This window comes from Gossypium arboreum, chromosome 10, assembly GCF_025698485.1.
Source record: "Gossypium arboreum isolate Shixiya-1 chromosome 10, ASM2569848v2, whole genome shotgun sequence".
In the NCBI taxonomy this organism is placed as follows: Eukaryota; Viridiplantae; Streptophyta; class Magnoliopsida; order Malvales; family Malvaceae; genus Gossypium; species Gossypium arboreum.
The window spans coordinates 750,502-762,987 of NC_069079.1; the positions used below are offsets into that span (position 1 = coordinate 750,502).

The 12,486-nt window shown below is 31.4% G+C and overlaps 2 protein-coding genes across 5 annotated transcripts; both read left to right on the top strand.

Moving 5' to 3' along the window:
* Positions 1–248: 248 nt before the first annotated feature.
* On the top strand, positions 249–6,157 carry LOC108458318 (phosphatidate cytidylyltransferase 2-like). 4 transcript variants are annotated; one of them, XM_017757667.2, is made up of 12 exons: positions 249–464; positions 1,999–2,195; positions 2,292–2,545; positions 2,629–2,780; positions 3,060–3,201; positions 3,354–3,510; positions 3,862–3,909; positions 4,003–4,089; positions 4,449–4,577; positions 4,679–4,735; positions 5,130–5,213; positions 5,846–6,157. In XM_017757667.2, the coding sequence occupies exons 2-12, from the start codon at positions 2,121–2,123 to the stop codon at positions 5,930–5,932; spliced, it is 1,272 nt and encodes a 423-aa protein (XP_017613156.1). In that variant the 5' UTR covers positions 249–464; positions 1,999–2,120; the 3' UTR covers positions 5,933–6,157. The 4 variants fall into 4 exon arrangements, with proteins under 4 accessions (XP_017613156.1, XP_052875693.1, XP_052875694.1 ...); XM_053019733.1 differs by lacking the exon at positions 249–464 and adding an exon at positions 1,588–1,725; XM_053019734.1 differs by lacking the exon at positions 249–464 and adding an exon at positions 1,590–1,691.
* A 2,764-nt stretch (positions 6,158–8,921) lies between these two features.
* Positions 8,922–10,727, top strand: LOC108459835 (uncharacterized). The gene is made up of 2 exons (XM_017759230.2): positions 8,922–9,456; positions 10,058–10,727. The coding sequence occupies exons 1-2, from the start codon at positions 9,075–9,077 to the stop codon at positions 10,498–10,500; spliced, it is 825 nt and encodes a 274-aa protein (XP_017614719.1). The 5' UTR covers positions 8,922–9,074; the 3' UTR covers positions 10,501–10,727.
* Positions 10,728–12,486: the final 1,759 nt, after the last annotated feature.

Sequence of the window (12,486 nt, forward strand, 5' to 3'; positions counted from 1 at the left end):
GAATGATGTTTACAATGAACTTAAATTTAACAAAATAATTTAAGAAGGTTAACGGTTGGACCTTCAATTTTGAAAATTAAATAGTAGAAAAACTAAATTTCTAGAAATAAAAGCGCAGGGGCTAAATTTTAAATTTACAAAGAATACAGAGATTTATGAGATATTTTAAGCAACTAAAAATAATCAAATTAAAATGTAAAAATTAAATACACAACTTACGCATAGTAGAAGGCCCAATAGCATAATTTAACGTTAAGTTTTCATATTCCAGAATATTAGTAACAAAACAAAGTGGTCTTTCCTTTGCTTTGGCTTTGCTTGGCCTGGCCTTCTTCTCCTTTTGCCTTTTCGTTATTCTTTATTTCCATGTTCCGCTTGCTCTCATGCGGTTTCCCATTATTCACTGCAACTAAAAAGCTAACCCAGTGTTCTAACTATCCCTTTTGCCTTTTTCGTTTACACCTGTAAGTTCTTCTCTGCTCATCTCCTCGATAATTTTTGGGTTCAAAGGAAAAGCATATTTCTTTTCTGCTTCAGATTTCAATTTGACTGGTTATTTTCGTTATTTGCTATGTTATATTCTAAGTTCATTCAAGTTTCTTATCTGGATTTGTGTTGCTTGATTCAGTTTTGTACTAAGTGGAGCTGTATTTTCTTTTAATAGCTCCTGCTGGAAAACTGGAATTTGAAAATTTGAATCTTGTTCATGGAAAGCTTTATAGGGGTTGCATATATATATATATATATATATATATATTTATCCGTGTGTGCGTTCTATAACTTAGTCAGCTTTAGGTATCGTCTTCATGATTGAATCAACGAAACTCTTGCTATGACCAAAGCAGTACTTGTCCTTCAATATAAGATAGCCCACTCTTCGACAGATTAGTCTTCTCCGGTTCGAAATAAGGAAGATTGCATTTTATCTCGCTGGGCAAATTAGACCCAAAACTTTAGATAAAAGAGTGAATTAGTCTTTTAAAACTTGATGTGACTGATAGAAATACAAGACAGTGGCACAGGGTGTCTCATGTGTCACATCATGCTAAAAACCAATTTTTGACATAGAAATAGATGAAATTTTTAAGGGAAGTATCAATTTATTCTTTAATCTAACTTATAGGGACTAAGTAGAGGGAGTAAAATGCAATCTAAATCTTAATACAAGGACCTCCAGGGTTATTTCACCGAACAAAATGCGAATTATTGGAAGTAAAACAGTTTTTTGAACTTATATGAATTGTTTTTGTGTTGATATAAATACATAATTCTAGATACATAAATTCTGAAGTTTGTGAATTTTATGAATTATTTGTTTTACCCAAAAATTTTATACCAATAAACTAAGATAGTAGGAACATTAGTTTTACTGAATTGAGTCGCTTGTGTTTCCTATTTCGGAACATGCGTACTAATTCGAAAATTGCTAGGGAGGTTTGTGCCTAATTTTAATGTGGAGTAGTTCAGGTTAGAATTTCTTAGCTTCAAAAAGGAATAAACATGTGGTATCTTCCTGTTGGAATATCACTATTGGTCCCAAACTTTGAGTGGAGCATCTAATTCCAAAACCCATGGTTACCTTTCAATTTCCATTGAAAACATAGTTGCTCTTTTTCTATTGGTTCAAATCCATACCCGGTAATAAAAATGATTGAGATTTAGTTGAGTGAAACAATAAATATAGACATATGGTATGCATGTTTAAGGTTTGCTTATTTTGAATCAGTAGGTGCTTTCTCTCTATCATATGTTTATTTGTTAGTTTTGTTGATTGGCAAAGGCTTTACATTTTTTCGTTAGGTGTGTTTAGTGTATGTTTAAGTATGTTTCGGAAAAAAAGAAAAAGGTCGAAATGTTTGCATATTTAAGATATTTTATGTGCCTAAGCTATTTTGCTGGATAGTATCCCTGTTATTGGCCTAGATTCCATCCTTCCATAACACCGATTCATCTTCTATGTATAACTTGGCTCAATAGAATTGTTCATGTTTCTTTCAGTGAGTTCCCAGTCGTCATCTCTTTGAAGAGGGCGTTATTTGGCAGCTCGGGCAGCAATTGTTTTCTTGCACCACAAACATATGCGTGTTTTGTCTCCACGATTGACATTAAAGTAAAGAACCATGCAAAGGGAGAATAATTCATCCCTCTCATCAGCAGCTAGTCCTCGGGTTCGGCACCGGAAACGATCTAATGAGGTTGGTTACTCAAAATATCATAACATTTCTAAACGGGATTTTCATTTGCAAGAAAGGTAAATTTTTATTTTTCTTAAAATTGAAATATGCTATCAGGCCATCCCTGAACCTAGCAAAGCAAATGGCGGAAAATTGCTTGTTGATGACCGTAACAAATACAAATCAATGTGGATCCGGACATACTCTACCGTTTGGATGATTGGGGGTTTTGCATTAATTGTCTACATGGGTCATCTTTATATTACAGCTATGGTGGTGGTTATCCAAATATTTATGGCAAAAGAGCTGTTCAATTTACTCCGTAAAGCACATGAAGATAGGCATCTTCCTGGATTTAGGCTGTTAAATTGGTTAGAATACTACCTTTCACTTTATCACTAGCATCCTTTTCCATATGATTAGAATGTATTTAGCTTTGCTTTTATGGGCACAGGCACTTCTTCGTCACTGCAATGTTATTTGTTTATGGTCGCCTTCTCAGTCAACCACTCGTCAATACCATAACTTCGGATAAGTTTTTGTATCAGTTTGTCAGCAGCCTTATCAAGTACCATATGGCTATTTGTTACTTCTCATACATTGCAGGTTGGTTAAGCATGTTATTTTATTTTTCAACTGAAAGGATGGAGGACTAATTATGTCAAGCATTCATCAATCAATATCTTAAATTTCTCTTTTGACCAAAGTGGGACTAGATGTCCTTTCTGTGAATATCTTTATTGTTTTGTTACCTGCTAGATGGTTTTCTCAGTCATTATATTGTGATTGCACCCTTGAATTTCCTTATTTTTCTTTTTCTTTGTATAAAGTAATATATGTGACCATTGATATTGTTATTTTTTGGTTTTCGGTTCTTGGGATCAGGTTTTATATGGTTTATTCTTACGTTGAAGAAGAAGATGTACAAGTATCAGTTTGGCCAGTATGCATGGACACATATGATTCTGATTGTGGTGTTCACTCAGTCATCCTTTACTGTAGCCAATATCTTTGAAGGAATTTTTTGGTAACTTTTCTTTCTCAATCACCCTTTCTAGTACACAGATGTGCAAATACATATGTAAGCATTCAAAATGAAACAAGTTGAAAAGGTCCATGTTTGTAATTTTTAAGAAATCCAATGTTGTCGGTACTTTTAACTTACTTCCTCTCTTCCAGGTTTCTTCTTCCAGCATCACTTATCATTATCAATGACATATTTGCTTATATCTGTGGTTTCTTCTTTGGGAGAACCCCCTTAATCAAATTATCTCCGAAGAAAACATGGGAAGGATTTACAGGAGCATCCGTTACAACTATCACCTCCGCATTTGTGGTGAGCTTACTTGTTTTTTTCTCTATAGTACGCCAACCCCATCTTGTTCGTAGTTAGGATCACTAGTAACACGTGTCAAATATTTGCAATAATTCAGGTGTATATATAAATATTCATTTCGAGTTGTCTTAGGCATAAAAATGTATGGAAATTCATCCTAATCCTATAATCCAAAGATATAATGCTAATACCTTGACTACTAGTGCTGAATAACAAGTAAATTTTAAGAACGTATTTCTTGTTTTCATTTTCTTTGCACATATTCGTCGCCCTCCTTAAACAGGAAAACGTTTTGTTATATTTTCATCCTAGTATCTCTTCATTAACATGGAGTGAGTTTTGTGTATGCAGCTTGCAAATATATTGGGTCGTTTTCAGTGGCTAACATGTCCGAGGAAGGTAATTATTGTATTCAACCTATCCCGTGACCCTTTAAGTAGCATTCCACTTTCTTTTTTCAGAAAATTTAGGGTGTGAAGGTAATGATTGCAGGATTTATCAACTGGTTGGCTTCAATGTGACCCAGGTCCATTGTTTAAGCCAGAGTATTATACTTTACCGGGATGGATTTCTCAATGGGTAAGCTTTCATTTAATTATATTTGAGTTCATTACACTTTACCTTTGACGTTAAAGTTTTGTCAGTATGAACTTCTTGATGGTTTAGAACTCCGTGGCTAACGGGGGAAGACCTGAGGTTTGAATTCGAGCAGACAGTCATAGGAAAACTTGTTCGATTCGGTTGTATTTCTTACTACGAAACTAACTGTCCCAGTTTACGAGTGTCCCCTCAACTTGAAGTACTTTGGGTCTTTTTAAAGTCCTAAGGTCAAATTTGAAGGCTGGGATATTAGTAGCGATAGGTTTAAAAGCTAGTTGTGTCATTACAAAGGTGTAAATGCTAATTTCCCAGTTACAATGCTCTATCACTTGTTGCAGTTTACTTGGAAAGAGATCTCTGTTTTGCCGGTTCAGTGGCATGCTTTATGCCTTGGCTTGTTTGCATCAATAATAGCACCATTTGGGGGCTTTTTTGCTAGTGGTTTCAAAAGAGCTTTCAAAATCAAGGTAGAACTTCTTTCCTATTCTTCATTCAGACTTCGGTATAGCTTTCTTTGAGATACCAACGCGGGTATTGTATGTCAACCCAACTTTGAATATTGTGGCAGGACTTTGGTGATAGTATTCCGGGGCACGGTGGAATTACAGATAGAATGGATTGCCAGGTGATAAAATCGACTCTTTTTATCCTAATTTATCATTTCAGTGTATAAGTTTTGAGGTATTGTCAAGTGGTGAAAGTCCGGAATAGAACAACATTGGGTTAATTGCAGCAGACATCCCTAAATTATGGTCCAAATTTTAAGTTAATTCCCAAACTTCAAAATGTTGTTATCGAGTATTTAAAATATCAGTGTCATATCAATCAAATTATTCCATTAAAGGATTTGATTGATACGATATTGATACTTTGAAAATTCGAGTAAAATGTCTTGAAGTTTGGACACCAATTAGAATTTTGATCGTAATTTGGAGACGTCTATTGCAATTAACTCGACTAACATTCAATGTGTGAATGCATTGCGGCTGACAAATTTTGTTATCCAACTTCTAATGTAGATGGTGATGGCAGTATTTGCATATATCTATCTCCAATCATTTGTTGCACGTGAAGACATCACAGTTGAAATGACCTTGGACCAGGTAATACATATATATATATTCACCCATTTTACTGTTTTCACTTGGCTCCATCCATACAATTTCTGCGACATTGCTAGCACCAGTATAAGCATAGATGGTTTTTTTATACAATTCCTAAACCATAAAGTGGAAGATATTACTAAGGGTGTAAATGAGATACTCTTGCTCGCAAACTGTTCAAGTTCAACTTGAAAAAATTCAAACTCGATTTGGTATTTGTCGAGCTGAGCTGAAGCTATCCATCGAGCCAAATTCAAGCTTAGTAATACCTTACTCAAATGACTCACGAGGCTTATCGAGCTTTTCATATTTTTATATTATTAAATTATATTGTTTCCCTTAATATATGTTATTAACCCTAAGCTTAATTATAAGCCGAGCTTGAGTACAATATTTGGTAAACGAGCTTAATCAAGCTTGAGTTTAGAAACAAATGTTCGATCGAGCTCTATCCAAATATCAAGCCCCGAATTTCAAGTCGAGCTTGGCAGTTTTGGGCTCGGTGTTACACCCCTAGATATTATGTGCTTAAGCATTTAAGATCGAATGTTACAACATCAATAATGTCAGCTTAATCGGCAGTATAGATAGTTAATAACATCTGCAATTTGTTTCTATTTGTTTCAATGCAGATATTGACGAACTTTAGTTTTGAGGAACAACAAAGTCTTTTGATAAAACTGGGGCAGATCTTGCAGGATAGAGTTGCATATTCTTAAATTTATTGTTTGCCTTTATAATTTTGTTCCTTTCTCCAACAAAAAAAATTTGCTTTTTGTATATGGTGTTGTGTAATTCATATTTTTAGGCAAGAGGTAATTTTTTTTTTGTGTGTGTGGATAGGCTTTGCGTATATAGTCAGTGTATCTTATTAATCAGTTAACTATTGTACATGAAAGATGAAATTTTTATTAGTGCGTATTTATAATCAGTTGAATGGTCGATATTTTAGTTTTGGTTTTTTTTATTGGTTTATTATCAATTTTTGTTTCGATTTACAATTATTTATAGTCTCTCTTTATGTACTCAAACTCACGTCTTCTTACATTGAAAATAATGTCTATGCTAATCGAGTTAAGATTCAATCGGTAATATATTATTAATTTTTATACTTTTTATAAATATAGAATTTGATCTTCATATTTTTTTATATTTAAGAATTTAGTTTCTCTATTTTCTATATTTTAAATTTTAAATTTAATTATCAACATTATTAAAATTATTTTGGTAAGTTCAAGTTGATTAAAATGTTAATTTTGTGAGTTTTATTATTATTTCAAGATATTACATTAATAAAATTAATAAAAAATTAACAATGTTAACAATGAAACATAAATTTTGAAACTAAAACCAAAAAATAGAGAGTTGAACTTCTTAAAACAAAAATATAAGGATTAAATTTTAAATTTGTAAATAATATAAAGACTTATGATATTTTTCAATTATAAGTCATTTCATTGGAATTTTTTGTATTAGTCTACTTAAATTCGTCTTTGTCTCAATTTATATTAAAATGATAAGAAAAAGTTATTAACTATTATATATATGAATATCATATTATTATCATAAATAGTACAATAACTTTCCTTATATCGAATTATGTGTATTGACTTAATAATTAAGACATTTATTATTTTAAGTATAATTTAAATACGAGTCACACTAATTACGTTGACAGTAATTTACACACCTATTGTAACTAAAAAAGAAAGAAAAACTTTCCTTACATCACTAACAAAACAATCCATAAAATATTATTCCTTTAGCTAAGATTTTAGTAATAAGTAGCTTTAAAGTTCTTTTTATATTAAATAATAGTATTTTATTTATAACAAGTGTCAATAGACATCCGCTAATTAATGAAATTATATATTATGTGACTATTTTCCAAGTGTGAGCCGACAAGAAGAGTAACACGTGTGACACGTGGCACAAAAAACTAGTGCAATATTTAACACGTGTAAACCATGTGGAAATTGCATGTATGCTTAACTCAAACACTCGGCTTCCCACAGACGCCGAGCGCAATCAACGAGTCAACTAATAAATCGGATAATTTAAATATATATATATATATATATATATTTTACATTTCCTATATTATTTTAAGGTAAAGTACATAGGTTATTAATTTATTTGTAAGTTTTACGTTTTAATCACTCAATTTTAAAACATTAATAACAGTAAATTATCCGAAATTTTTTATTTAATTATTAAACTTTTAAATTTTATTTAAGTCATTTGAATCGTTAAATTTTTCTTTTTTAAAAAAATTAGTTAGCAGGCTCTAAACCACGATCAGTATGATAGACCGACAAATAGAATAACATGTTTTGTATTAAAATCAATCTAGGGTCAGATTGTTCAGTTTTGGTTCTTAAATGTGTGTTGTTTAAAATTGTTTTATTAAAAAAGTTTAATTGTACAATAAGAGGAGAATGTGAGCATTTTACTAATGTATATAATGTGAATAGAAAATGCCATATAATATCAATTTTAACAATCTATTAATTTATATTAAAATTTTGAACAATTCAATAATCATTTTATAATTTTTAAAATTGAATGACCAAAATATAACGATACTAATAATTTAGTTACCTTCAATGTACTTTACCCTTATCTTTTAATCCCATTAAATTCCAATTAATTATATATTTTCTAAAATTTACTCAAATTTATGATTTTAAAACATGTACAATAATATCATGCTGACTCAGCCAATACACATCTATATATATATTTCTATGTTGCTATTTTTATTTTTCTAAAAGAGTAAGTTTTGTATTAAAAAGTAATTAAATAAATAATAATTAAACCATAAAACTTAAGTAAAGCATGTGATTTACCGAATTTTTACACGGTACAATTAATTCGATTATTGAGATAAGCACAAAACCTACATGGCAAATGTTTCCATTTAAGGAAATATATTTTTGTCCAGAGTCATTAATTCAACATTACTTTTTTTTTTGGTTGAAAATTCAATTATACTTGGACGGCAAGGTTTTATTACCAAAATTGCATTTAGCCTAGCATAACAAGGTTAAAATTTGCTTTAAATTCTTGTATTTTTCATATGTTTAAAATTTAGTCCTTCTCAAAAAATTGACAAATTAATCGATAGGGATTAGATCAAAGAATAAATTAGTCTTTTTTCGTTAAAAATTCCATCCATATGTATTGTTAAAAACTGGCATGATTGATGAAATAATCAGGAAGTGACACGTGGCGTGCCATATGTATCTCGTGTTGATATACAATGCCTTGTTTTTAACCGTACAAATAGATGAAAATTTTAACAAAGCGACTGCTTTGCTCTTTAATCTAACGTGTATGGATTAATTTGCTTATTTTTTTAGCAAAGGGAAGAAAATACAATCTGAATTCTAATACACAGACCTCTATGATACTTTTATCTACCTTTATTTTTTTTCAATTTAAAAATACAAGTCTAATTGCTAAAACATGTAAAATGGTTCTGTTAAATCCAAATTCACTACATCTTTTTCATTGTATTTTAACAATATTTGCAATTGAAATTGAATTTTGAAATATAAAAAGTAAAAGGATTAAATTTCTAAAAATAAAAGTAGAATAACTAAATTCTAAATTTACAAAAGAAACAAGGACTTATAACATATTTAAACCATTTAACAAGGATATTACCTTAATAATCTCACATGATTTTCCTTTTCTTTTTCCCTCTTGCGGATATCCTAAATAAATTTATTAATGTTCTATTGGCTTTTCCCATGTCATTAGGATGATGACATTACATACACTGTATCTATATATAAAGCAAAAATAAGGAATCATAGGATGTTCTTTTAGTTTTTTTTTTTTTTATATATATATTTTATGATGTTGAATAAGATAGCTGTGGCTTTCAACGAAGCAGCTGCACGGCTCTGTGAGAGCAGTGGTAGCGAGCACTCTTCCAAGGACTCCATTGATCTCTCAGATCTCGTGAGTTCCTTTTTCGATTGCCAAGTCGAAACTGATGAATCACCGACGTCGTTTTCTCGAGATCGAGACAATTCTGACGGTTATTTATCGGAATCCGAGACGAAACGAACGTTGTTGAGTTTGCTCGGCGGTGACGACGTCCGAGACGAGGATGTGAAGCAAATAGTCCGGGAAGAGACACAACGTGCATGTGAGATGATGGTAGAGTTCGGTTTATCCGAAGACTTTAAGCGGCAGTTGATGTCTCATCTGCGCCACAAGGGCTTTGATGCTGGTTCGTTCTCTTTTTTTATTTTTTATTTGGCTTAATTTGCATTGATTTTAGTTCGTAATTAGCATTCATTGGAATCAAACAGTAATTATATATACACACACAATCATACATACAATGGTATGAATATTGTATCAAATTTAAAGGGATTAAACTACAAAGCTTTCATCTTTAAGGGGTTAAAATGTATTTTGTCATCAAACTAATTTATAATTTTAAAAATTTCAAGGGACTAAAATAATAATTTTTTATTTTGAGGGACCAGCCCTGCCTGCCTACTGGTCATTGGCGTCGTCTGCTATTGTAATGCATTTCTTAGGCGGTGGATTGGATGTTTACAAATTTGAGTCCAGGAGGCATTGCAGCTTATGCTATAAGAAGTTTTTCGATTTATATTTGGTTTTTTATTTGTATGTTTTCGATTTTTAAAAAAAATATTAATATTTTATACTTGAAAAAAAAACATATAATTTGGGTAATAAATTACGGAAATAATTATTAAATGGTTTTTGTATAAAAAGGTCTTTAAAAATATATTTTGATTCATTTTTCACCAGTGTTTGTAAATTTCGAAATACTTATTAAATGGTTTTTGTATGAACAGGTCTTTGTAAATCTCGATGGGAGAAATTAGGACGAAATCTACTCTCTGGAAACTACGAATACGTAGATGTGAATATCAACGGAACTCGCTACATCATTGAAGTAAACCTAGCGGAACAATTCGAAATAGCTCGACCAACAACTAGTTATACTTCATTACTAGAAGTTATCCCACTGATTTTCGTCGGTGAACCCAAAGTACTCAAGCGGATCGTGAAGTTATTGTGCAATGCAATGAAGAATTCCATGAAAATCGGGGGGATGCACTTGCCGCCGTGGCGGCGTAACGGATACATGCAATCAAAGTGGTTCGCTCGTTATAAGCGTACCGTCAATGAAATTCCCGTCCGCCCGACCATATCTTTCCGTTGCAAAGATAATTTTGGTAGCAATGATGGGTTCAAAGTTGGGTACTTAGCTGCTGCCTTGGACGGTACTAGCTAGGATTACATTTGTACATAAAGAGAGTAAACTGGTTCAATAAAGCTTTATTATCCTAAGATGCGGAAGAAGTTAGACATAGATTCTCTACCCTTCTTTAATTGAATTTGAGTTCGAGTTTAGTATTTTAAGGCTTGATTTGAATAGTAAGTGTTTCTTTTTTTGTGAATAAAAAATATGACAATAAATTATTTAAAGTTAATTTAAATTTTCTTGGAGTCGTTCAGATAGCTGAAAGTCATCTTTATAACTAATAATCATTTAAACTAAATTACATGTCTCTTTATTATCTTTTCTAGATACATGATGAATTGACCAATGTACCATTTTAGTCAATAAAAGTTGGATTCTTCTAACTAAAGCAGAATTCAACATCTTTGTAGAATTGCCCAATATAGTTTCTACTGCCTCTAGACTATCTAATAAAATAATCAATCTAACAAATTCCCCATCAAGTGGAATCGTCAAACTATCTTAAATACATCATAATTTAGTATCTAAAATAGAACAAATTCTTAAAAATTAATCATAGTCAAGAATCTATTTCTCATTCCTGTCTCGTATGACACTTTCAATCGTGACTAATTTAGAATCATCTTTTATTTCACCATTAGTGTTTAAATGAATAGTATTTTATTTATAAATATATTTATAAATATTTTAATATTAAATCATATTTTTTAATATTCTTAGTTTTAAAGATGATTTTGGTAGCAAAGACGGGTTCAAAGTTGGGTACGTAGCTGCTGCCTTGGACGGTACTAGCTAGGATTACATTTGTACATGAAGAGAATAAACTGGTTGAATAAAGCTTTACATCCTAAGACGTGGGAGAAGTTAGATTTAGATTCTATCATTTTTTAATTGAATTTTAGTTCAAGTTTAGTATTTTAAGGTTCGATTTGAATAGTAAGTGTTGCGCGGAAGCGTGTGAAAGAGTAAAATTATTGTACTGAAAAATCACACCAAGTTCAATTCCCAGGAAAGAGAGGTAGATCACGAAGATCACTTAAATACCAAGTCTTTCCTAGCCAGAATATCCCTCTATCGTAATTTAATAGCACAATAAATCACTACAATCACATTCACAAAATATGCAAAACAAATAATAAAGAACACGAATTTTAACGAGGTTCAAAAATTTTGCCTACGTCCTCGGGCACTACCAAATATATTTCACTCCAAAATTACAAGTGAAATTTACAAATAGAGAGAGAATAATGCCTTAAGTAGAGAATGGCAATTATGGGATGAAGAAAGTAAGAAATGGTTAGGCCTATTTATAGTTGAGGTTCAAGGATCAACTTGCAATGTCCCTATACAATTAGGGACCAAAATTGCAATTATCCCATGCCAACTTTTAACCCAACTTGCCAACCAATATTACTTTCTACTTTCAGTGCCCACCCCATTTGACTTTTCAAAGAATGGTGGGTTCCAATAGTAAGTAATTTTTTTGATGAATTAAAAAAATTACGAAGAACTACTTAGAGTTATGCCCAAACTTCTTTGGAGGCGTTTCGAATAGTTGAAGGCCACCTTAATAACTAACTGTCATTGTAGCTAGACTATCAACCTTTTTGTTGTCTTCTCTAGATACATAATGAATCGACCAATGCACCACTTCAGCCAATAAAAATTGGATTTTTCTAACCAAAATGAAATTCAACACCTTTGTAAAACTGTCATGTATAGCTTGTATCGTCTCTAGAATGTTTGATAAAATAAATAATTTGACAAATCCTCTATCAAATACAATTGTCAAACCATCCAGAATATCTCATAATTCAGTATCTAAAATAAAACAGATTCCCCAAAACCAATTATAGCCAAGAATTTATCTCCTATTCTTATCTAGTTTGACATCCCCAATCGTAACAAATCCGAAATCCTCTTTTACTGCATTATCCGTGTTCAAATAAATAGTAAGTGTTTTATTTATATATAGTTATAAATATTTTAATATTAAACCATTGTTTCTTTTAATAT

Coding starts and splice junctions, on each gene's coding strand:
- LOC108458318 (XM_017757667.2), top strand. CDS start 2,121: ATGCAAAGGGAGAATAATTCATCCCTCTCATCAGCAGCTAGTCCTCGG. Junction 2,546..2,628: donor GGATTTAGGCTGTTAAATTG/GTTAGAATACTA, acceptor TTATGGGCACAG/GCACTTCTTCGTCACTGCAA. Junction 4,090..4,448: donor CGGGATGGATTTCTCAATGG/GTAAGCTTTCAT, acceptor CACTTGTTGCAG/TTTACTTGGAAAGAGATCTC.
- LOC108459835 (XM_017759230.2), top strand. CDS start 9,075: ATGATGTTGAATAAGATAGCTGTGGCTTTCAACGAAGCAGCTGCACGG. Junction 9,457..10,057: donor CCACAAGGGCTTTGATGCTG/GTTCGTTCTCTT, acceptor TTGTATGAACAG/GTCTTTGTAAATCTCGATGG.